The sequence below is a fragment of the Poeciliopsis prolifica genome, unplaced genomic scaffold (assembly GCF_027474105.1).
Source record: "Poeciliopsis prolifica strain line A6 unplaced genomic scaffold, Auburn_PproV2 SCAFFOLD008, whole genome shotgun sequence".
NCBI classification, from domain to species: Eukaryota; Metazoa; Chordata; class Actinopteri; order Cyprinodontiformes; family Poeciliidae; genus Poeciliopsis; species Poeciliopsis prolifica.
Genome location: NW_026562383.1, coordinates 365,491 through 390,170, shown reverse-complemented (window position 1 = coordinate 390,170; position 24,680 = coordinate 365,491). Strand labels below are relative to the sequence as shown.

The following is a 24,680-nucleotide window of genomic DNA, read 5'->3' as shown; positions in this document are numbered from 1 at the left end:
TTGGGAGGATCATCTAAGTATATTAGTTTGGGGATCGGGCCTGTTAACTGATGAGACTGATCTAATTCATTGTAATCACACAAACAAACTAACCAATTAGCTTTTGGATTATCTGTAATTAAAAACATTGTTAATATACATAAGTTTTCTGTAACAAGTCCAAAATATGAAATGACCGACATTAAAAATAGAATAAGGTGGAGAAAAGAAATGTTGAAGACAGTTGTATTTTTACTAGTAATGTGTTCCAAATGATCTGGATGTCTGTGAATGTGTTAAAGAGTGAAATAGTGTCTGATAACAGCTGCATGCAGGTTCTGAGACTGCAGAATGATAACAAACCGTACCCACCCATCAGTGGGTGGGGTCAGCACAACTGACATGAAGCATGGTGGTCACCTTAGCCAAGGGCATTAAATCTACTGATTCACAGCTTTTTAGTTCAACCTTTTCCTGTTTTCATTTGATTTATTTGGTGAACCTTAGAAACAGGTATATTGGTCAAGTTCTGAGTTGCACTTGATTGTTACATTGCACAGTCCTAAAATAACAACAAAAAAAAGCCTGTGCAATGTTTTTGGTTTTGCTATGCTGTTTTTTCTTATGTTGCCTTTCCTGTACAGTCTCTTTCTTTTTAAAAGTGTTATTGGCTCCAGTGGCTTTTATTTGATGGTGAATTGGCAGGAAAATGGGTAAAGAGAGAAGGGGGAAGACATGTGTTAAAGGTCACCAGGCCAGGAATCGAGTCTGTGACAGGCTCCATATGTGGCTTGTGCTTAACCCCGGTGCCACCACAGCAGCCCTCCTTCTCTTTCTTGATTTTGTATTTTTGCATTTGTGTGAATCTGGAGAATTCCATTTCCGTGTCACTTTACTGTGGATACAGATGCATTTCTATTTTATTCTATTCTCTATACAATGATCCATCTATATTGTGGACATAAAAAATAAAACATGTGTTATGGATTAAAGAAAAACTGGAAGCTTTTCCTGACATGTTCTTTAAGTCTTCAGCTGATGATGTAACACATCCAGCTCAGCAGTGATCAGCATGAAGAAAGGTCTGAACTTTCTTGGATGTAAACTGTACTAAGCAGCACTATTACTTAAGGTTCGTTAAGGGCTCATTCGGTGTGCTTTTGTAATCTTTGTTTTGTTAATTTGTTTTCCATCTTTCCTCTTGGGTTTATGGTCTGGAGATAATTTTTGTCCAGATTGTGTTTGTGCTAATATTTATGCAGTGATACTGCTGTTTTGGTCCAATAAATAATACATAGAAGACCATCTTCACATAGTTACTGGTGGATATTCGATTACACATTTTTGCATTTGGTAATATAATTGTTATTACCAACAATTATATTGGTTGAAATAAAAAATGTAACTCATAATATACAAATGGCGTAGAGTCAATTAAATAGTTAATTATAACATAACTACTCATATATTTGAAAGTTTTTGTTTCTGTAGGAATAAAGTCTCACTAACTCACAAAGGAAGTTTTCAATAAAATTGCTTTTATTTAGCAATTTAATGAACAGAATACAATCCAAGAAAAGACTCGAGCTTGGAAAATATTTCATAAAACACACAGGCTTTTATTAGCAAATAAATCTGAAATAACTCCACATACTTCACAAACAGGCATAATATAATTATAAGTTAAAGATTAACAAAATATTCAGTAATTCATTTTGTCATTTTTTAGACCTCAATAAATCTTAGTATAAAGATAGCCAAAATTTCAAAGATTATATTTTTAAAATAACAACCACACTCATAAATTTAATGGATATGTTTATTCATGCATTAGTTTGCTATTCGAATGTTTCAGAGATTACAAATAAGATTTAACAAAAATGTTGGCATTTATTCGTCCTCAGATGAAAACAAAGGCAAAACATTCTAGAGATAAAATAAAGCAGAAGGTTTAATTTTCAAGTAGCTGGAGACAAGCAGGAAATTAAAAAGCTGTTTCTGTGTATTAATAGTTCTAAGAATGAACATGAAAGGGAAAGCTATTGGATAAAGACACTTTGGAATACAGCTGTATTAAACACATCACAATTTGTCAGAGTAAATATGACTTTTTAACCAGGTGTTTGTAACATTTGAAGTAATCCATATATAGAAGAAACCAAAACAAACAAGTTCAAAAATTAAGTTATGTGCAGTAATGAGGGAAAAGTATTGAACACACAGAAAGGGAAGTGGAAAAAGACATGGAAAGCCAAGACACCAGTTCAAAACCATCAGTGATCAGAAAGACATCCTGCAAATGAATATCAGCTGGTTCAGTCCAAACTAATGGCCTATAGAAGCCAAATTGCTGAAAACAGTTCTAGTTGTTGCAGTTTCATGACGAAAATTGCTTTATTTTGTTCTCTTCCTTATGCTGTTGGCCCCACTGGTGAACTTCTTGCCCCTTCTCTGAAAGATTGTGTGATTGATCTGAATTTCATGGTGTGTTTATTCAGGAAACTGTCACACAATTTACATGGGCTGTTGATCTGACTAATATCTGTGCAAGGTAGGACAGATAGTCGGGTAGCACAGATAGTCAGAGCACTGGTCTTTCAGTCAGAGAGAAATTGACTGAAATTGTTGAAGTATATACTGAGGTATTACTCTGGCTGTTTTCTCAGTCTAAGCAGGAGAATGACTCATCAATGCCTAGCGTTTGTCTTTTTGTTTTTTTTAATGACATGGGAAAAAAATAATTTTCAGACTGTCAAATATTATTCCCCTCTCCTCTGAACTTCTCAACTCATAATAGTTTTTTCTCTGCCATAATTGGTATGATTGTAAATTATATACATGGCAAAAAACACATCAAGATGTATTCTGCAGTGGGAGGGAAGCTCACTTCAGTGTGTTTTGTGGACCGTAAAAGGTCTTTGCACAAATGAAAATTTGAAAACAACATGGCTGTACATTGACAGTTCAACTGTGATTGAGCTACGCTGGGCCCTTCAGGAAGATATGGAGTTGGCAAGTAGAATTGTTTCAGAAAACAATAAGCTGTGGTCTGTATGTACGCTCCCCATGCAAAACTCCATGTCTGGAGTCAAAGCAAGTTTAAGCTTGTTTAATGTTTGCTAAACAACATTTGGACAAGTCTGAAAAGCACTGGGAGAACACAGATTAGTCAGATAAGAGCAATATCGAACTCTTTGGATGCCATAACAAACACATATTAGAAGGACAAAATGAACTGCCCCACAAACGCCAGGCAGACAGTGAAGTTTGGAGTTGGGAACATCAATATCTAATTCTGCATATGGTACTGGCAGAAATCATGTAATTGATGGAAAGATGAATGGTAAAAAGTACAGACATCATAGAGAAAAGCCTTCTGACAGACGAAAAAAGGCTGGACATCTCAGCAGGACAATGATCCCAAACACAGAGACAAGGAAGCTCTCAACCAGCTGCAGAGACAGAACATAAAACTGCTAGAATAGCACAATTCATTTTTTATTATCACTCATAATTTAATTTCTGAACTGATTTGTTTAATTTTTTCTATGTATGAATTTAAGTTCTCTTCATTCCATTGTTACCAACACCTAGCATCAGTAACACCAGGTGTTCCATGTCAATAGCAAAAATGTGCTTACTATGAAAAATTATGACGTGTTCAATAATTTGCATACCCCCTGTATAACTAAGATTTACTTAAAGGAAGCACGGACTTGACGGCCCTTGAGGAGCTGTGGAGGACGGAAGTTGTCCACCATGCAGCACGCTGCCTCTCCTTCTCCAGTGAACAGGAGGCTTCGAAACTTTGCCATCTAATAGAATACAGGAGCACAAAAACAGTTATGAAGTTCCTTCGACACAATATATGTTGCTTTATGTCAAAACATCATAGTTATTCCCAACAATAACTATTTTCACCCTCCCACCATGATTCACCTACTTTTCATAATAATCTCCATGTGACAGCTGTCCCTGCTGTCACAGAATAAAAGTAATTATTTTCTGTTCTTCTTTAATATTACTTTATATATTTGTTTGAATAGTTTAGATTTTTATTTTTAAATTTGTCTTCATTAATTTGACCAATTTAGTTAACTATGTGTAGTGCACCCATTTAGTTAACTTTATTTGTCAGTTCTTTATAATTTTTGTTAAATGCACTAAATTTCTTTTGTTTGAGTTTACCAGTTTCCCCTGGAGCTACAGATGATTTCCAGCTGATGCCCACTGGTGGTCAACTTCCCAGTGGGCCATTCCATCTGCTCACCAGGGGAGGGGGAAATTTGTTTTTTTAGTTTAGTTTCATTATTTCTTTAATGTTTTTTCTTTTGAAAGTTAGTTCAGTTCTAATCTTTATTTAATTTAAAGATTTAGTAATGTTTCTTTGTATTTGTTTGTGTTTTTTGTGTGTGTTTAATTATCCCTTTTGTGTTTAGTAATGGTTTGATCACCCACAATTTAAGTTCTCTTCATGTCTTGTTAGTTAGGTCAGTTTTTTGTTTGAGTTCTTTGTGTTGCTACCTGAGTTGTAGTTTGTTATGTTGACCTCAGTTTTGGGCCCGATTTATCATTTTGAAATTATTTGTGGATTTTTTTGTAATAAATTAAAATTTATTTTGAACTTTACTCAATACTCTCTGGCTGGTTTGTGGGAAAACCTCACACTCCATTACTCATCAATTTTGATAGAAGCAAGTCCTTGCATGTATTAGGCTGATGAAGCCAAAACATATCATTTTAATAAAACCTTATTTTAACTGGCTGAGTATTTTGTGATGGTAAAAATTGCTTTATCAAGTACACAGGACCCCAAAGTGCTTCACACTACACTGATTCGCCACACCCTGATGGTGATCAGCGACTGGATAGCAGCCACTGCTGCCCTGGGCAGTCTGACAAACCGGAGCTGCTGTGCACTGGGGCCACCGGTCCTGACCTCCACCAGCAGGCAAAGTGGGTGAAGTGTCTTGACCCAATACACAATGACTGAGTGGGGATCAAACCGGCAACCCATTAATAAAGTTATGAACTCCTACCACTGTCGATGGGGTGTCAATATCTTTTTTTGCTACTTAAGCCTTTTTTAAACAACATTAGAAATATACACTAAGAGGCAAATAAACAAATAATTGTGTTTATTGTATAAACCCTTAAATGTCACAGCAAAAACACATGCAGGCATAATTTGCAATAACAGCATTATTATTATAGGGACAATCCATGTGACACTTTCAAAGCATGATGGCACACCTTTTGGTGACAAGTAGCAAAGGATGCTAAAAAAAACAATGGCCTTTTTCTAGTCTGTATACTACAGTTAATGATTGATTATTCAGATATTGACAGTGATGGTGTAGCTACTTTGAAAAAGTTACTTTAATCGGATTATTGATTACTCCTTGAAAAAGTAACTTAGATAACTGATTGCTTGATTTGGAAAGTAACTAAGTTACATTAAAAGTATCGTTTTTAGTTACTTTCAGCAGACCTGTGAAAATGACATTGATCTTTGCCAATACTTAATTGCAAGTTATTTTATAATGGTAACATCAACAATGTGTCTCCGCTTATAAGGATGAACTGAGAGGGAGATTGTTTAATGTTTAATGGTTACAACAGTCAAAAAAAACGTTAGTAATTTGTCCATGTTCTGCGTTACGGCCCTGTGTTTGGTGTCAAAGCACAGCTCACAGAGCTCTTCCTGCCGCTTCACAACTCAGATATCCTGCTAAACAGATTTGTGACACCTATCTTAATATTAATAATTATAATTACGTTTAGTTGCATAACTTTACGGACTCGTTCATTCATGGCTGTTTTCACGTTCATTGCGCTGCTCATATTAGTCTCAATGTTTGCAGTTTTGTGGAGCGCAGCGCCAAGCTCAATGTCATTCAGGTGATATATTACCTTGACATTTACAAAGACACAGCGGGATGGATCATCCAGGAAATTATGGACAGGGACAGTCTGACTAAAACTAAATGGATGTCAGACAAATTCTGGGGTTTATGTCTGCTTATTTCCAAGCCCAAAAACTGCAACCTGTGACTCATAAAATCTGCAAGCAACTTTAGAAAAAAAAACAAGCCCAAAGCCGCTTACAATAATCAGACTTGGCAAGCGAAACTCAAAATAGTTCCTGTTTTTCCAGCAACAAAATGTGCATTTCCCTCTTCCCTCCATTGTTTATGTTTCTGTTGCTGCTGATACTGTTGCTAAGAAATGGTGGTTAGTCCCCAAGATGAAATAAAATTCAATTCCAAAAGAAAATAGTACCGCACAGTGATTTCAATAAGTAACTGTAGTCTGACTACTGGATTTGAAATAGCAACATGTTAGATTACTTGTTACTGAAAAAAGTGGTCCATTACTGACATCACTGGTTATCAATTGATCCAGTTAATTGTTTCAGTCCTAGTTTAGGCGGGGTCACCCTGTAGAGGTCACCAGTCCATCGCAGGCCAAAACAGAGACAAACAGGATAACCATGCACACACACACATACACTCATGCAGGCACGCAGATGCATGCCCGCGCACACAAACACACCTAAGCAGGATTTAGACAAACTAATTAACCTGTCACTCATGTTTCCGGCAGGAAGCCGGAGTACCCAGAGAGAACCCACTCAAGCCAGAGGGATACATGCAAACTCCAGGTAGAGAGACCTTCTTGGTGCCAGGCAACTGTGCTACCAACTGCGCGAGAGTGTAGTTTGAAATAAATCCCAGCAAACCTAGTGTTGATTTCACTGACTTGTGTTCTTAGCCAGAAACAACATCAAGCTGAGAATATAACAGAGACTAACTATATGTTGACCATGCTTTTCTCCACCTGTCAGCCCAGACATACATAATATAGAGGTCTAATAAATGTTACATGAACATCACATGAAAGTTAACTTTTTTTTCTCTCAAAAGAGAGCTTCAGTGTTTCAGTTTTAGGTCTACAATATGCATAATTTAAAATTGAAAATCAAAGAAACAGTTTTCTGTCCTTCCAATGTTTTAAGTGGACCAAGCTACCCACCTGAGCAGGGCTGACACTTATGGGCTCCCTGAGGACAATCCAGGTGACGCTCTCCAAAAGGGGTGGAGTTGTCAAAGATCCATCATAAGTCCAATAATCCAGAGAACCAGGAAGAAGAGTTCTTGCATCAAAGTTAGAGAAAGTTGTCTGTTTTCCCTATTTGATTCACACAGAAGAGATAGACGCATAAAGCTGGAAGAACAAAGCTATCGATATGAGCACATTTGAACAAAACAAGTTCATTTCCACCTCAGGTGATTTTATTTTTTTTTTACCTTTGTCTTAATAGAGTCCAAAGCATCCAGAACTTTCTGAAGCCGGGGGTTGGCTGCACCAATCTGAATGAAAACATCACCTTTAATGTAGTTTTCTTCAAATACAAAGTTATTGGTAGACATTTTCTCCAACACATCTCTATTGGAGATGCTGGGAAAGATCACTGATTAGTTACTTTGAGAAAGATTCCAACCACAGCCAGTCCATCAGGCTTGTCAGCAGCCTCTCCAAAGCTGGGATATTTGGTATTCCAGTGCACAAGGTGAAGCTAATGAGGAAAGATGTATGCTGTTATCTGTAGTAGAAGGAACCTTTAAAAGTCAAGTAAACTGTGGATATTGGGTTGACATGCAGTGCAACTCCACACGCACACACAGATATATATATATATATATATATATATATATATATATATATATATACATATATATATATATATATATATATATATTATATATATATATATATATATATATATATACTTTATCAAAAAATAAAGTGAACACTCAAACAACACAATTTAACTCCAAGTAAATCAAACTTCTGTGAAATCAAATTGTCCACTTAGAAAGCAACACTGATTGACAATCAATATCACCTGCTGTTGTGCAAATGGAATAGACAACATGTGGAAATTATTTTATTTTTTTATATATATATATATATATATATATATATATATATATATATATATATATATATATATATATACATATATATATATATATATAACTAATAATGTGAATATTAGCAATAACCTTAAACTCCTCACATCAAATACAAGGCAACTTTGTCCCCTTAGTTTAAAGGCTCAGGTGTTGTTACACTGCTCAAAAAAATAAAGAAAACACTCAAATAACACATTCTAGATCTGAATGAATTAAATAAATATGAAAATAATTTCCACATGTTGTCTATTCCATTTGCACAACAGCAGGTGATATTGATTGTCAATCAGTGTTGCTTTCTAAGTGGACAATTTGATTTCACAGAAGTTTGATTTACTTGGAGTTAAATTGTGTTGTTTGAGTGTTCACTTTATTTTTTGATAAAGTATATATATATATATATATATATATATATATATATATATATATATATATATATATATATATACTGCTCAAAGTACTGCTCAAAAAATAAAGCGAACACTCAAACAACACAATTTAACTCCAAGTAAATCAAACTTCTGTGAAATCAAATTGTCCACTTAGAAAGCAACACTGATTGACAATCAATATCACCTGCTGTTGTGCAAATGGAATAGACAACATGTGGAAATTATTTATATATATATTTAATTCATTCAGATCTAGAATGTGTTATTTGAGTGTTTTCTTTATTTTTTTGAGCAGTGTAACAACACCTGAGCCTTTAAACTAAGGGGACAAAGTTGCCTTGTATTTGATGTGAGGAGTTTAAGGTTATTGCTAATATTCACATTATTAGTTTTCTATGGATGTGTTGGAATACAAACATAACTCAGCAAACTGTTGAATTCATTACCTCACAAGGGAATCTGATGCTGTTAATAGTGTGCTCAGAGCCTCTATCATCACTGCTTCCCCAGTGGAAATGAAACTGCTTCAGTCGGTATGTTCCAGAGATGGGGCCTCCAGTAAGGGCTGAGAAATACAAACAATAGATTCATTAAAACGGACAAAAAAATAACAACAAATAAATAATTTTTGCATTTCATCAGCCAATGACAAAGCTTTTTCAATAAAGCATACTAAAATGTTCCTGCTAGCTATGACTTCTGTAAGCTACTGGTGATCAGCTTCAAGAGGAAATAGTTGAACAATATACCATGAAAAACTAAAAATTACACATTTAGACTTCGATCCATTCATTTTCTAACACCCTTGTCCCTGGCTGGGTTGGAAGGGGTGCTGGTGCCTATCTCCAGCGAGACATTTTGGGCTAGAGGTGGGGTCACCCTGGACAGGTCACCAGTCTGTTGCAGGGCAACACAGAGACAAACAGGACAAACAACCATGCACACACACACACACCTTGGGAGAATTTAGAGAGACCAATTAACCTGATAGTCATGTTTTTAGACTGTGAGAGGAAGCCCGAATACCTGGAGAGAACCAGGTGCACAGGGAAAACAACTCCATGCAGAAAGATCCCGGGCCAGGAATTGAACCCAGGACCTTGCAAGGCAACAGAACTACCAATTGCGCCACTGTGGAGCCCATTTAGACTTTGAGAAGCTTTATCTGAGCCAGCCTCAACTGTGCCTAACAGTGTCTCCTTTATAAATAAACTGAAATGAATAAAATTGTTGACTACACATTAAGGGTAAATTCTTAGATAGTTCTCAAATTGTTTTCATCTGTTTATGTTGATCTTTTGATATTTGAAGTTGCCTGCATGTTCAAAAAAAAAAAAGACAGATATCCAGTAGTTATCTGTGACAACTACTGAAGCACAGAGTAAAACTGAAGAGTCACGATGATGGGCTGAACATGCATGTCGACCTTGAGATAAAGAACCATTGCTGTTGGAAGATAACGGAGCACTTACATCATCAGACATGCTTATCTGTAGGTACATACAGGATGGGTGGAGGAAACTAACAGGAGAGATAAAATTCAAAGGTAAAATAATATGTCCTGCAAGTACTTAAAATAAAAGTCAGAAACTAGGTTTTAGGAGTTTAGGATGTCATGTTTGTTATACCAAGAATACGTCTGAGTGATACAGGACTTGAAACAAAACTAAAAACCATTTCCAGAATGAGAATAAAATAATGAAGTGTGTGTTTGTGGTCCGTCAGAACTTTAGTCTCAAGCTTAGAGGTTAGCTTAGCTTACTGGAGTTGTCGGTGTCGTCCACAAAGTCCACCTGGAAGGAGTGTCCATTGTTGAGAATGCCCCTGGCACTGGACGGGTCATACTGGAGCTTCAGGCGCTTCAGAGACGGATCATATTGGGCCTCCTTGGTAACTATGTTGATGGGAGACTGCCTGGGTCCATTAGCAAGTGGAAAGTGTTCTGCCCACTTGTCAGGTCCTGTAAATATAAAAATGAGGAGCTATTCAAGTTCAAAGTCTTTACCTTGACCATTTTGATGTTCCAGTACATGTTGAAGAAAAGCAGCATTGCTCCCACAGAAACAAATGCAGTGTGATCATTCATAATGAATACTTACAGTAAGTAGTTGCAGAATGGTTCATTTAACAAGGCATCACTAATTTATTCCTTATGCAACATCTCTAATAAGTTTTGAAAAAATAGAACGTTATGAGTGAACTACAAATACAGGTCAAAATTTATTGCCAGCATCAATATGAACAGAACAAAATGTAAAATCTAGTAAGAATTTATGACTTTTATTAGGTTTACTGACCGCACAATAAGATATTTCACATATTTCAGATATCTGAAATATTTCAGATATTTCTAACATATTTTTTAACTGTAAAAGTCAATGCATTCAGAAAACTTTGCCGACTGAAACGAACAAGCATTATTCCTCATCAGAACCTTCAGAGTTGGGAATGTGAGAGCAGCGCATCATAAAGCGCATCATAAAGCTGATGATCTATTTTAACCGCAGTTGTTGCCATAAAGTCTTCAGGCTGTCCTGCTGCATTCATTACTGCAGAAAAGTGGGATGATTGTTCACGTTCAATGGCAACAAAGTGACAATTAAAACAGTTGAATAGATTTTAGACCTTTTAATTTTGAGTAAAAACTGCTGATTTAATAATGTTTGTGTCGCGCAGTTCCTGGGGCGGCTGTGAACGGCAATTAAAACCAAAAGTTCCCATTGGGTGGATTTTATTTGGTTATTCAATATTGTTTACCTTAATGTTAAATTACAATTAAATTCTACTTAATAATTTTGAGCTGCAAGGGTTTAGACGGAAATAAGTAAAATGTAATTTAAATAATTTGTTAAAAGTGTAATAAAACACACTCTCATTTTTATTTATTTTATTTATTTATCACCTCTTTTGTAAATATTAATGTAACCCAGACACAATGTAATAAGGACTTCCCGCTGGCAGTGCAGGAGGCTGCAGGGTTCTTACCGTCGCTCGGTCCGTATCCCCATCCGTGAGACATGGCTACTGCTGAACGCTGCACCGGTGGATCAGGCAGTGTTCTGTCCGAGGCAGAGGATGCACGGGAGACCAACACAGAGGCGCTTTATGAAGGACCTGGTCATGCTTGCTGTGAGGGGCTTGGCTTGCATGGTTACGTCATTTCTCCCCTCCTTGGTTGTTGAGTGTGCAAAGCTGTGAGACATGAGATGTGTTGGGAAGCAGAGACAACTGCTGGTTCCGATCCGAACAGGTCAGGATTCAAGCCCTTAGCACTGATTTCAACTTTTGAAGGTACTCCCAGTTATCCTGAAGACTTGATGTCAACATGCTGGTGTGTGTTTCTCAGGAGTTAAAGAAGTTTCACGTTCTTGCGAGTTTTATGACAAAAATCATCAGTGGCTCACTGGGTGAACCAAAACAAGATCATGAATATTTTACTATCATATAGTCTACCTGTATGGAAAATGCAAAAGTTAAACCACTTCAAAATGTGAAAAATATATCTTTGTATTGGTTCTGCCACCTAAGTCATTAGCTACATTTACATTTATTGATGTAATTACAATTCGTCTAAATTGTCTTTTAAGTTGTTTACAAAACTTGAACTTTTACTTTTATTTGAATTTGTTTTGAATAGTTACTCAGTTACATTTGAAATTATTTCAATTTCAAATCAAACACCAGAAAAAAAAAACAGCATTTATTGAGATCTCATGGTGTTGCATCAACTGGAAGACAGAGGAGGAAGGAAAAACCATAAAGTTTAGTTCAAGTTAAAAGAAAATTCCTTGCTGAATTTAATGCATCAAGTTAACTGTAAGTATGAGAAAGGCAACAGCTTTATCAAACATTATGAACTTGAATATTTTAGCAACAAATGTAAATGTCAATTTAATCAGGTGATTATTATTTGTATTGACTAAACAGAAAATCAGGTGCTTTTGGAGCCATTTATTTAACTATTATGTAACAGACAAACAACTGATATAAGATACTGGAAATTATTATATGCCATCTTATGCCACTAAAAATATAGGCTACATAATAGTTGCTTTTTATTGGAGGCCAATATGTTTTCATTTTTTTTGTATATATAAATATATTAGAAATAATAAGAATGAATAAGAATTCTAATAAGAATTAGAAATAATAAGAATAAAAATTATAAATAATAATTTCTAATGTAAACTCAGTTTCTTTTACATCTAATGTATTTTTTATTGATAAAAAAAAAAGTTCCTTGGTGCCCCCTGGTGGCCGCGGTAGGTACCGCACACTTCACCAGTATCATGAGCTGCTGTGCAGTTTGCAGAGCATCCAAAGGTCCAAAGCTCCGCTCAGAAGTTCATTAAGCAAAACAATGTCTCAAAAAATAACTTATCCGTCAGGGGGGGATAAAAGAAAGAGAAGAGACAGAAAAAAGCCAAGCTAAAAGTTTGCTTTAATGTGTCTTGGTTATGTAATGTAAAAGATTTGTAAAACTGCTCAGAGAAAATTAACTTGAACAGTCCAGTTCAACAGCCAAACATTTATGCTAAACTATTTGTATTTATTTGAAACTGAGTTTAAGCTTTAAATGAGTTGATCCTCATGGCTGGCTCTGAATATTTCTCAGGTATTTTTGGCGTTAGAATGCAGTGCTTGGTAACGTTTCATAATTAAAACTTGTCAATGACTGACATTGTCAAGCAAAATGTTTCTATGTCAGGCTGCATGGCTGCTGCTCGGAAGAGCTACTCTATGCTGTCGTTGGGGATTTATAGTTTGCTGCTTTGCATAATCATTACAAACATTATTTTTACATCAACTTCTAAGTTATGTGAAACTTCTGTTAAAATCATTTGAAGACCAGTCCACATGCCAGAGGAGAAAGACTCACCTGGTATAAATGACATTTATAGCTATTGGAGTAATGCTTAAGAGAAATGTATTTAATCTAAGAATGTCATGAATATGTGTGTATAGGGCTGTACATTTTGCAGTTTTCTAGCCGATCCCTGATTACCCATCTTTAAGAAGCCTGACCTGCCAATTTTTATTTTGGCTGAAATGAGTTATTTTTAATGTCTGAAATGTTGCTAAATGTAGCAAGAAAGTCCCTGAATTGGCAACAATGGGTTGAATGTTGTTAACTGTAAATGTGCAGACCTGACCTGATTGGCTGGTCTGTCAGTCAAACCTCTCACTTTAGAGCAGACGAGGACAGAGACTGACTTTTAACCCTCTCCAGGCAGATGTTGCAGATTTGCAACAGCTAAATGCTACTTAGCTAGTCTTTGCAAGTAATTTGAGCCTGAGAGGGTTAAACCTTTCCTGATGAAGATCAGAGCAGAGATAAGATCAGCTTCACATGTCAGTATCGGCCATGTACTTACATGTGAATGTGAACCAATCGATGAATCAGTTTCCAATAAATGTATCCTATTATAAATATATATGATGTAAACAGCACTGACAGAGATGCAATGAGTTTATAGCAGGTGTGTGAATGATGTAATGATTGGACTGCCGATTGCAGCCAGTTCACATTGTTAGCAGAACAATGTGAACTGTGAACTGTGGCCCTAAGCCGCATTTTGCTTAGGGCCCCATGGAGGCATGGGCCGGCCCTGTGGGCAATGAATACTTTTTAACATTCTGTCTGAATATTCAGCAATACACTGGACGTGTATGAATGTTATCAAATAATACAGTGAAATGTTACCACTGCAAAGAGAAAAGAAAAAGAAAAAAGAAAACATAGAAATTAAAAGAAAAATTCTAAATATTAATTATGTTATGTTTAACGTAACATAAACAACTATCATGTTATTTAAATAACTGTTATGTCATTTATGTACATAACACTACATAAAATGAACTGTTATGTTCATTTTCTAGTTAAGGACATGTTGATAGGCTTTCTTCTCCGTGTCACAGGAGAGAACGAGGGGCCCCTCAATGCCTGTAAGGGTGGTCCCTGGCAGGAGCTGGCTAAAGGGCGGCTAGCTCAAGACTTAGGCAGAGCTTGTTCAAAGTTTCAAGCCAAGTCCACAGTTTCGGAAAAGTTACATACTGCAGCTTTAAGTCCACACTTAAACCAAATTCACAGTTAATGCATCAACTGATTCTATGATATTCCGACTATTTTTTTCTACTTCTACATAAACAGATAAAGAAGTCACTCAGAAATGTCAGTTTGTCTGCAGTGATACTGGAATACTGTGACATTGAATAAAACAATACTCTGTTTTTGGTGAAATATTTTTCACATTTCCTCTAAAGTGTACCTATTGTATTCATTTTCATAAGCACGTTCTCTGAAAACTGTTAATATAATGACAATTTGTACAATTCTCTGATAGTATATTGGCAATGTACTCTTGATAAATGTGAATATATTTAATACACAATGTAATTAGCTTCACCTGGAAAGTGTGTTGCTATTGATCCTTCTGTGTTCTGGTAGCCTGATGTGTTTTCAGTACTGTATCATTTATGAAGCATGCTTTGCCACAAAGTGGCAAAGCAGAATAATAAAAGACATCAAGTAACTGAAAAGTGCATTTCATTAGCAATTATAATAAACTAAAAGTGTAATTGTAGCATACACACTACTAATATATAAAATATGCTATTCCAATATACTTAAAATACAATTTAAATATATTTTAAATGTAATACATGCACAAAAATGGTACAATTATGATGTACTAATTAACGCAGTGCTTGGTAACATTTCATAATTAAAACTTGTCAATGACTGACATTGTCAAGCAAAATGTTTCTTTTTGCTTGACAATGCCATTTACTTAAAGTATACTCAGTATAACATTGATTGTTCCAATTTGATAGCACACTTGATACATTTTAAATTGTGATTTGTGTTACTATTTAAATACATTAAGCAAGGAAAAAGTTATTTCACAGTATGTTTCAAGTTGAATAATCCTTAAAAAACCTGAAGTACTCTGATGATTAGTCTGGCTCCAAGTATATTTATTTTCACAGGGTCTGCCTCCCTCCAGTCACATTTTTTCTTTCTTTTTTGCAAACAATTGATTTATCTAACTTTTAATTTGTTTATTGTTTTTTTTTTTCTACCAGTAATTATTTCATTTGATAATTTCATTGTGTGTCTTTAGTGGTTAAATGTTCGAGTTTCTGTTCTGAACCTTCATTGGCTGAAAAGTGTTACATAGTTTTTTTGCCAGCTCAGTCATTTTTGGATGCTATCTTGTATAACTCACATCCTCGCCATATGAATTCATTTCCATTATCAGATCTTACAAGGAATGTTCCTTCATCTGAATTTGAGTAAATCTTATCACGTTAGCAAGATGCTGCTTCTGTTTTTCTTCCACAATAAAAGTGAAATGTTAATGAAAACATCACTTAATGACAGGATTAATTAGATGAAGATCTCTGGGGTTTTGGACGTTACAGGTTCTTGTGCTTTTCAGCAGAGGGTTGAGTTTGGTCTAGAGTCTAGTAAATGAAGTTCTATTTTAAAAACAATTTATGTGCAAATTTGACTAATGCATTACTGAAAAAAAAATCCTTAGATATTGTTTTGATGCAAGCCAAAGCTACCATTAGCTGCCTTTAGCAGAGTGGCGCTATGCCATATGTTTAAATGTTCTTTCTTTCTCTCCTCCTGCCTCTTGTCGGTCTTTTATTTTTGGAGCCCATCCATCTGTCTTCCGGTACAGTTCTGGCTGTGAGCGCTTGATATGCTGCCGCAGATGACGGACCGCAGGCTTGCGCCTCCTGTGCGCGCACATCCCCGATCACTCTGACACACACGCACGCACACGAACCGACAGTGGCTGTTTTCGCCTCCTGGTCTCCGGAATCAGAGGAGCTTTGGGATTTAGCAGCCGGTGTTCTCTCGTTCAGGCGGCGGTGTGTGAGGAGCTGCGGAGGTAAGCTGGAAGCTCTCTTTGACACATGCGGTGCGGTGCGGTGCGGTGATGTGCGGTGCGGTTCTCCAGCCTGTCTCGGCGCCCCCTTACTCGCATTGCTCTCACGGGGCTCCGCTGATGGAATGTGACAGCCATCATTAACGGCCTTATGCTTCCGATTCACCTGCGCTGGCGTTCATGGAAGCTCCGGACGCTGCTCTCCACAGTGCGCCTCCACAGCTGTCTGTTTCTGCGCCTCTCTTTCTCATCTGCTCACTAATGGTTCACACTGAAATGACGAGAAAGATCCTCAAGCGAATCCTCGAGAAAAAAAAGAAAAAGAAAAAAAAAAGAAAGAGAAAATCTATGTTTAGCTGTGCGCCCACGCAGTGCGTCGTTCCCCATGATGGGAGGGAAAGTTTAATCGCTCATCTGCAGACTGATTTTTCGTTGGAGGTGATGGTGATCACAGATGCAGTGAGGGGGCTAGTCAGGATCCGGAGGAATTTTCAGTAATCTCTGCAGATATAACTCCTGGGTTATTGTTTTCATCTTCTTGAAGGAGCAAACAGCCTATGGATTGAAATGTGTGGGTGACGTGACAGATTTCCACTGGAGGGGGATCCTCCAGTGGAAATCATGGCACCTTAAACAAAGCGCACCTGCGCAGCTGGATGGAGAGGTGGAACCTGGTCCTGCTGATTAAAAAATGCTGCTGCTGCCTCCTCCAGCTGACAGGCTGCTGTGATGTCATCAGAGCTGCCTGCATGTACAAGCATACAGAGCAACAAGCATCTTCTGCTCCACTGACAAGTTGTGAGCTCATAGAGGAGAGCGTGGCTCAGAAGGAAGTGTGAGCGTAATCTCTTTGTCATTTCCCACTCTTATCAGCAGACACGAGCTGTGAGTAGTTCCCTGTGAAGACTCTTATTCATATGTTCACTCCTTCCTCCTTATCCTGTTCAATAATTGGTACCTGCTCTGCTCATTGAAGATGGATTGCAACTATTTGCATTTATTCAGTCACATTTACTTGAGTAAGGTTTTGGAAAAAAAAAGTGATCATTGAAATAATTCAACTTATTCAGTAATTAATTAATAGTTGACTGGAGTACAGAAAGTCAAAAAGGTAATTTGCAGAAAAAAAGTCCTTCTCTGTCCGTAAATATGTTCTCCCCAGAATTCCTCAAGAGACACAGTTTAAGCGTCATTTGGTTCACATTCTGTAAAAAAAAAAAAAAAAAAAAAAAAAAAAAAAAAATCTATAAAGCACCTGCTAATTGCTACTCAATTATTAATCAGTTAATCTAAAATTTACTTCCTGCTATAATCTTACTTGATTGTTTTTTACATGTTTGAGAATGAATAGTCCAGCTTTTCTTTGGAATCTGAATATTTTAATCAGCCAAATAAGAAAAAAAATAATAATTTAACAAATATTAAGTATACATAAGCAACTCAGAAGTGAAGATTCTAAGTACAGCACCTTCAAATTAATTGTCTGAAGTTTTTATTATTGATTATAAACATCTTATTAATTTTAAAAATAGTAATTTACCACCTCATATTACTTTTTCAGATTATTACGAGTACAATCATGATAGTCTAATGTTTACCCCCTTTGTCACACTATATTTACTGTCTGAACTAACAAATAATAATAGGTCGGAAAAGTTATTATTATTTCATATTTAAGTTATTACCAATTTAATAACTTTGGTCAGAGTTGTTTACACAATTGGATGATTATTTTACAATAACTGCTAAACATTGATTAACAAAGAAATTTTATTTTATCACTGTCATCAGGTAACATCAGTTATCTACAGCATAGAAAGAGACATGTATTTGTTTTTGTAAAAATGAATTTTTAGAATAACACAAATCTCCAGAGCCCGTAAGGGGACAAGGAGGGAAAACAAGTAATCCCGAATCCCAACTTACTTTCTTGAGATCCGGAGAAACTTTTAGAACATTTTGCGTTCTTTTTGGGTGAAAAGTCTCTGTATACACATTCTGAAAAGCTGATAGTGGTGGTGGAGTCTAAACGAGAGACACAGAGGACGATTTGCATCATTTCATATGGTCCACAGGTGTGCCAGATGAGGATGTTATGCTAAGTTGGCTTATGATTGCAGCTTCCAATTGGGGAAAAACTATTTTCACCAGCTTCAGTGTCTTTTATCTACTCTAGTTAAAAAACTGCAATATCTTTAATAGATTAGTTTGTGATTTGTGAAACTTCAAGATAAGGTGATTTAAGTACTATATTTGCATCTGGACCACATGAGAACTGAACTCCACCTTATCAGCATTATTTCCCTGTTTTCCCCTTTTAGGTTTCTATTTTTTTCTTTTTTTATATTCAGTGCAGCAAGATCTTATGTGAGTTCAAACAATATAGCTCAGTTAATTATTCAAAGTTGTTTGAAAAGTGAATTTCTAAGGAAACCCAACAGATTGCATTAAGTCATTGACTTGCAGCATTCACTCCTGGAGCAGCAGTGACAGTAGAAAATGGCAGGATGCATTCAGGAATGGAAAAAATATTCAGAAAGGCAGGTTAGATGTAGAGTATATGCACCATATGAGAAGCCTACAGTTAGTCAGCTGTGGATGTAACGCAGGAGTCCATAAATGCACTGGAAAACACAAAAGACCTAGAAGGGGCTGAGGCAGTGGAACAAACTGAGCATGAGGTAAGAGAATGAAAGTGATTGAAGCAATATGAGAATCCAACAATAATCATGGATTAAAACAGAAAAAATATTTCAAGTGATTTATAACTGTCTTTTTGCAGTAAGAGAGAAGAGCTTCTCAGTAAAAAAAAAAAAAAAAAATCAACTAAAAATAAAACCTGAAATCAAATGAAAACTGTAAAATAAAAATGTAGAATTTTTATTATAGTCAAAACTTTTATAAGTCCTGCCCTTATTAGCTCCGGCATCCTTTAAGGTACAAAACAAAACATTGAAAACTACATATTCCATTATTTCATAACTAAATACAAACAACCAATGGTGTTAATCAAAACAAACAAACATCTAAAAATAATCTGCACAATCTGGAAATTTATTTTAAATAATTTACAGTCAGCTATACCATAATTATTTTTAGAAAAAGGAGACGAGGAAGAGAATGTCAGGACATGAAGTTGAAGAGAATCTCTGTGAGCTTTTGGAAAGCTCTTTTTCTGCTCTGCAGACCTCCCTGAATTAAGGGAGTGGAGCTTCGCTGCTCCAAAAACTCTAAATCACATTTTAAAGTACGAACATCCTGGATGAAATGAGTGGATAGATGAAGCTATGAAGTCTACTTTCTTGCCTAAAGACATCTTAAAACTACTTTTTGTGTGACAAATTAATAGTGTAAAAGCGCTGCATTTCCTACTCACTCTCTCTACATATCGCTGCTGGTGGTGCAATACGTTGTGGGATCAAGTCTATAGAAAGATGCATTGGTGCTTCATCAATAAAACGGACGGAAGAATAACACATGCAGGCTTTGCCTACTTAAACAGTATTTGTGGCACCATTGATGATGTTTCACAAATACACAAGCATGAACATGTGTACATATTAAAAAAACACCAATGCAGTCATATTTAACAGCTTTTAAGACTCTTCTAGTGACTGTGTTTCAAAAATAAAATCTTCTACTATTCAGAACTTCACTCTGCAGCAACTGTCTGCATGCAGTGAGTGCTGCTGTGAGCCCTAACCCCATTCCAAAGCACTAGAAAAGGTCTCACAGTCATCCTTCAGTAATCCCCACCTGCAGCCAGAGCAGAGAGGAGACGCTGAGGAACATTGATCGATGTAGATTATCAGCTCTGCACATATGTGCAATGTGGATACAGAGAGGAGACACAATATACTCTGTGCCACATTGTAAATAAATCATGCACACACAGAGCTGAAATCAATTTTCACAATGCAACATAGACATCAGCCAACTTTAGGAGGAAAATTCAACTGCAGCAAAGATTGTTGTTGGCCAAATATTGTAGAATTAAACAAATTCACATAAAAATGTCACAATTTGCACACTAGCAAAATATAGCACCCTTAAGACCCAATTTACAGAGTTTACTTGCAAAAAAAGATTATTCAGATTTTAGTAAAGAGTAACTAGATAAACTAACAAACCTTTAAGAGCCGGACTTCTTGTCAGCTTCTAGGTAATGCAATACTTATTTCATGCAATAAAATGCAAGTTAAGTATTTAAAACTTGTATATTGTGGTTTTCTGTATTATTTTTTACATTATGTCTCTCGTAGTTGAGGTGTGCCCGCAATAAAAATTGCAAAGCTTTCCATTCTTTGTAAGTGGGCTAACTTGAAAAATCAATGATACATCAAACACTGGTTTCCCAATATTTTATAAGTTTGTTTGGTTTAAGTGTCATCCGTTGAGATACTAAAATCATCTTCACTGTTCAATTAATTGAGTTAAGAAATGTAGTAAAACTGACACAATGATCTGTTTGAAGTCTGCTCAGTTAACTAATGGGTAACTAATGCGCCCAGATTCTGGTCTCAAAGTTTCTTCCAACATTTTTTCAGAGAAAATTTCAGCAGAAGGAAAATGTTTTCTACTTATGGTTAGCCTTTGATTCTTCTTGCATCTCGCTGTGCTTCTGTAAAACCAACAAAGCCGAGAGCATCACTCTGTTTCTCAACATCTGACTTAAAGTCTTTTTAGTTTTATTTTTTCCATGGATGACAAAACTGATAAAATCATTCTTGTGGCTTTGCCACTGAAGAGCTCTTTTATCACTTGGTGATCTCATCACACCAGAGATTGGAAAGCCTAACCCAGAGTCCCCATTCTTCACTTCCTTAATGGAAGGCATGTTGGTGGGATTGCGGTATCTCAAAGACGCATGCTGCTTTGATTGCCGGTACCCATTAGCTGCTTCTTAGGTCCCAAAAAGACCCAAAGGACTCCTTCTTCAGTCTGACAGCATCCCTCCCCAAAGGTGTCCATCATTGGCTTTGAGGATTGCCGCTGTGACAGGCACCGACAACCTTGCAGCCACATCTCCGATAAGCCGCCTCCACAATGTAGGGGTGGAACATGGTCCACTCAATGTCTCCCTTACTCCCCTGAATGTACTCAAAGTTCTCCCAAAGGTGAGAATTAAAGCTCTGTCTCATGGGAGACTGCTATTTTAGCAGCAGCAGATCCTCACAATACATTTGGGCCTACCAGGTCTAACCGGCAGCTTTCACCACCACCGGAGCCAACTCACCAACAGGTAGTGGTCAGTGGACAGCTGTGCACCTGTCTTTGCCCTAGTGTCCAAGATGTGCAGTCCCAAATCCAATGTAACAACAACAAAGTTTATTATCAAATTTCAGCCCAGGGTGTCCTGGTGCCAAGTGCACATATGGACACCCTTATGCCTGAACATGGTGTTTGTTATGGACAATCCATGACGAGCACAGAAGTCCATTAACAGAACACCACTCAGGTTCAGATCATGGGGCTATTTCTCCCAACCATACCACTCCAGGTCTCACTGTCATTGCCCATGTGAGCATTGAAGTCCCCCAGCAGAACAAGGCTGTCCCCAGAAAGGGTTACTCTCCAGTACTCTAAAAAGTCCTTGGAGGAAGGTCATTTAAACTGCTGCTTGTCGCATAAGCACAAGCAACAGTCAGAACCCCACGAATAGGTGGAGGGAGGCTATCCTCTCGTTCACCTGGGTGAACCCCAATGTACAGGCACCAACTCCAGAGTGTAAGAGTCTCCAACCCCTTGAGACTATTTCTAGCTGAGAATATTAATCAGTCGAAAATCATCATGCAATCTCTAAATTAACTCAAATTATTTGGTGAAAAAAAAAGGTTTCACAATGTAAAACTGCTCAGAACAGTGGACCTCCAGTATCTGCAGGGCAGAGGACTACAGCCATCTGTATATAGCTATTCAACATCCTACTGGAGTCTGGCATGCTGCAGATGCCTGTTTGGTGCTCAGGTGGTGAGTTCTCCAAAAGCACCTGAGGAGAGTGATTAGCCAGGCTTAGGTTGGTTTCTAATCTGGCTCCCTGTCTGTAAATTTTGTTAGGCGCTGAGACTGAACACTGTTAAAGGATTCTGAAGGAGTATGGTCTGCCTGACCTACATATTGTTTCATGATATTTTCTGTGAAAACAAGGAAATGTACTGCTGATTGATGAATTCTCTTTTTAAGAAGCAGAAGTTTTATTTGCATATCAATTTTTCAGCAACAAAGCAATTCAAACTGCTTTTTTAATGTTAAAAAATAGATCAAGTAACTCTAAATCCTCTACATTAACTTACATTGATTAAAATACATCTTTTACTATGGAATGCTGTTAAATATCTTGGTGATAAACTGATCAAGTATTCCACTAAAGTGACACAGTTAAATTAATGACTTTTTTTCTTCACTGTTTGAAAAGCTTTCTTATACTCTGTCGTGAACTCTTAAGAACATCTTAATACAGAAATGTAAAACAACACTATTATTTAACTTCCATTTACACATAAAATATATCCAGCTTAGTATGTCCCATGATGTGTTGTATTCACAGTGACATACCAGAAAGACAAATAAAGGTGGTTTTGGTGAATTTTTTAATAGCAAGGGATAGCAGTATGGAAAGAAAACCCTCAATAACAAGAATAATCAAAATTTAAAAGAATGAACAAGGAGGGGAGTTGTATTGCTATTAAATATAAAGGTCTATATTCAGCTATGTTTAATTAAAATATGTGCAGTTAAGTGTGAGACACACAGAACACACTCTGCTGATGAATATATGGATTCAGATATGTTCCTAATCTTTATTGAGTCGTATAATAGCTTACACGGTGATTCCTATGAAAACAAATTATTTGAGCAATACTATGACCGGTTGCATTGTGAACAGTTCGCAATATAGGTAATTCTTGTTATACTCTACCTTGCATAACATTTACATTCCAGTGTATTTGTGAAACAAAAATGTGAAATATCTCACTTCTGGCTTTAAGTATATGTAAAATATTCTTTGAAGCTTTCTTACTTTTTCAGGGTGTTTATTTTAGACAGGGCCATCTGATTCCTAAAATATCATAGCTCATCTTATGGCTGACTCTGTGGATGGTGTTGCTACTGGGTGCAGAAACTATTTCATCTGCAACTCATTTTAGGCATCATTTAGGCATCAGAGGGTGTATATATTTCTCTCCATCATTTCATCTAGCAGTGACAGTAGTTAGATCTGATACAACAGGGAAAAAGTTAGGTGGTGGTATGCTGTTATCTGGGAACTGCAGACTGCCGGTTCTGGACCTCGTGGAGAAGCATGAATCAGCGACTTTTGATCATTTTTACAATGAAACCAACTAAATAAATGCAATGTTAGGCTTTAGGAGTGTCTTTTTTTTTTTTTTTTGCAATCTTCACAGGAGTTAACTCCTGTTAACTTCACAGGAGTGCCCAGTCTGCACGTCATGGCGGACTGGGCCACTTTATGAAGTGTATGACATCATGTGCCAACGATCAATATGGCAACAATTTAAGGTGGCCTGCTATGAGGTTAGGATGAAATGGAAATAGCTGACACTGCCTTTCCAATATTCCTGTACAGGTTATATATCCAAAGTATTACACACAACCCATAATTTCTGAAACACTCTAGTCTTGTACAGGGCCACTAGGGCCTTTGTAGCCTCCAACATCATTGAAGACCATTGTTCCAATGAGGTTTGGAACACAAGATGACAGATGCTTGGGGATGTGTTGCCTCATGATGCCATGTTCCTCGTGATTATCTTCATTTAGCACTCAAATTAAAGGTAGCATATGTGCTGTTATTTTGGTTGGACAATGGTCTGAGAAAGAGAGCAGTTAGAAATGACAGAATACATTAAGGTTCGTTCCTCTGCTTGTCTGTGCTGCAAAGCCTCAGCTGGTCTCACCCCCTGGTGGGATCCAGGTTGCTGCCAGCGGCACAACAACAGAAGTAGGGTGCAGGTTTCAGAGTTTTATAGTTAGGTGATGAGCTTTCAGCTTCTATTGCTACATTTAAAGTAAGGAGAGAGGTGTGCCAGTTAAGGCTGAACTGAGACAGATGGCATGTTTTGCTTTGAAATGTTTGGATACTGATAGCAGTTACAAAATGATGTTGTTTTTGAAGGAAATTGTTCCATCTCTTTGATCGACATCTTACTGGAATAGTAAAGGATCGATTAGATGAAGAAAGTCAAGACTAACAACAAATGGCAGAGCAATTTAATAATAACTTATAAAGTTACATTATGTTTGATAATTTATGAAGTTTGATCATTAATACCCCTAGTGTCATATTTATGACAGATTGTGATTTCTTGGTTAATGTCAAGTTGTCATAAGAAAGACATTTGAAATCATGTCAACTTTTCATTAAAGTGACATTATTTACTGAATGACACTTAATGACAACGATCATA

At 36.7% G+C, this 24,680-nt stretch overlaps 2 protein-coding genes across 3 annotated transcripts in view; one reads left to right on the top strand and one right to left on the bottom strand.

The window, feature by feature from the left end:
* Window positions 1–1,496: 1,496 nt before the first annotated feature.
* On the bottom strand, window positions 1,497–11,465 carry cahz (carbonic anhydrase). Its single transcript, XM_055033398.1, has 7 exons — window positions 11,336–11,465; window positions 10,113–10,310; window positions 8,797–8,915; window positions 7,466–7,558; window positions 7,290–7,352; window positions 7,015–7,170; window positions 1,497–3,794 (listed from the first exon to the last, which is right to left on the bottom strand). The coding sequence occupies exons 1-7, from the start codon at window positions 11,367–11,369 to the stop codon at window positions 3,675–3,677; spliced, it is 783 nt and encodes a 260-aa protein (XP_054889373.1). The 5' UTR covers window positions 11,370–11,465; the 3' UTR covers window positions 1,497–3,674.
* Window positions 11,466–16,034: 4,569 nt separating this feature from the next.
* The window catches only part of dlgap1a (discs, large (Drosophila) homolog-associated protein 1a), a 78,936-nt gene continuing 70,290 nt past the window's right edge, over window positions 16,035–24,680 (top strand). For both annotated transcript variants that reach the window (XM_055032776.1, XM_055032777.1), the window contains exon 1: window positions 16,035–16,254. The gene's annotated coding sequence lies outside the window, so the exon portion shown is untranslated. The remainder of the gene's footprint in view (window positions 16,255–24,680) is intronic.

Excerpts from the sequence above, each read along its gene's own strand:
- cahz (XM_055033398.1), bottom strand. The coding sequence starts at position 11,369 with ATGTCTCACGGATGGGGATACGGACCGAGCGACG. Across the intron at positions 8,916-10,112 it reads GGACGACACCGACAACTCCA|CCCTTACTGGAGGCCCCATC; the intron begins GTAAGCTAAGCT and ends TGTATTTCTCAG. Across the intron at positions 7,559-8,796 it reads GCATCAGATTCCCTTGTGAG|CTTCACCTTGTGCACTGGAA; the intron begins GTAATGAATTCA and ends TTTCCTCATTAG.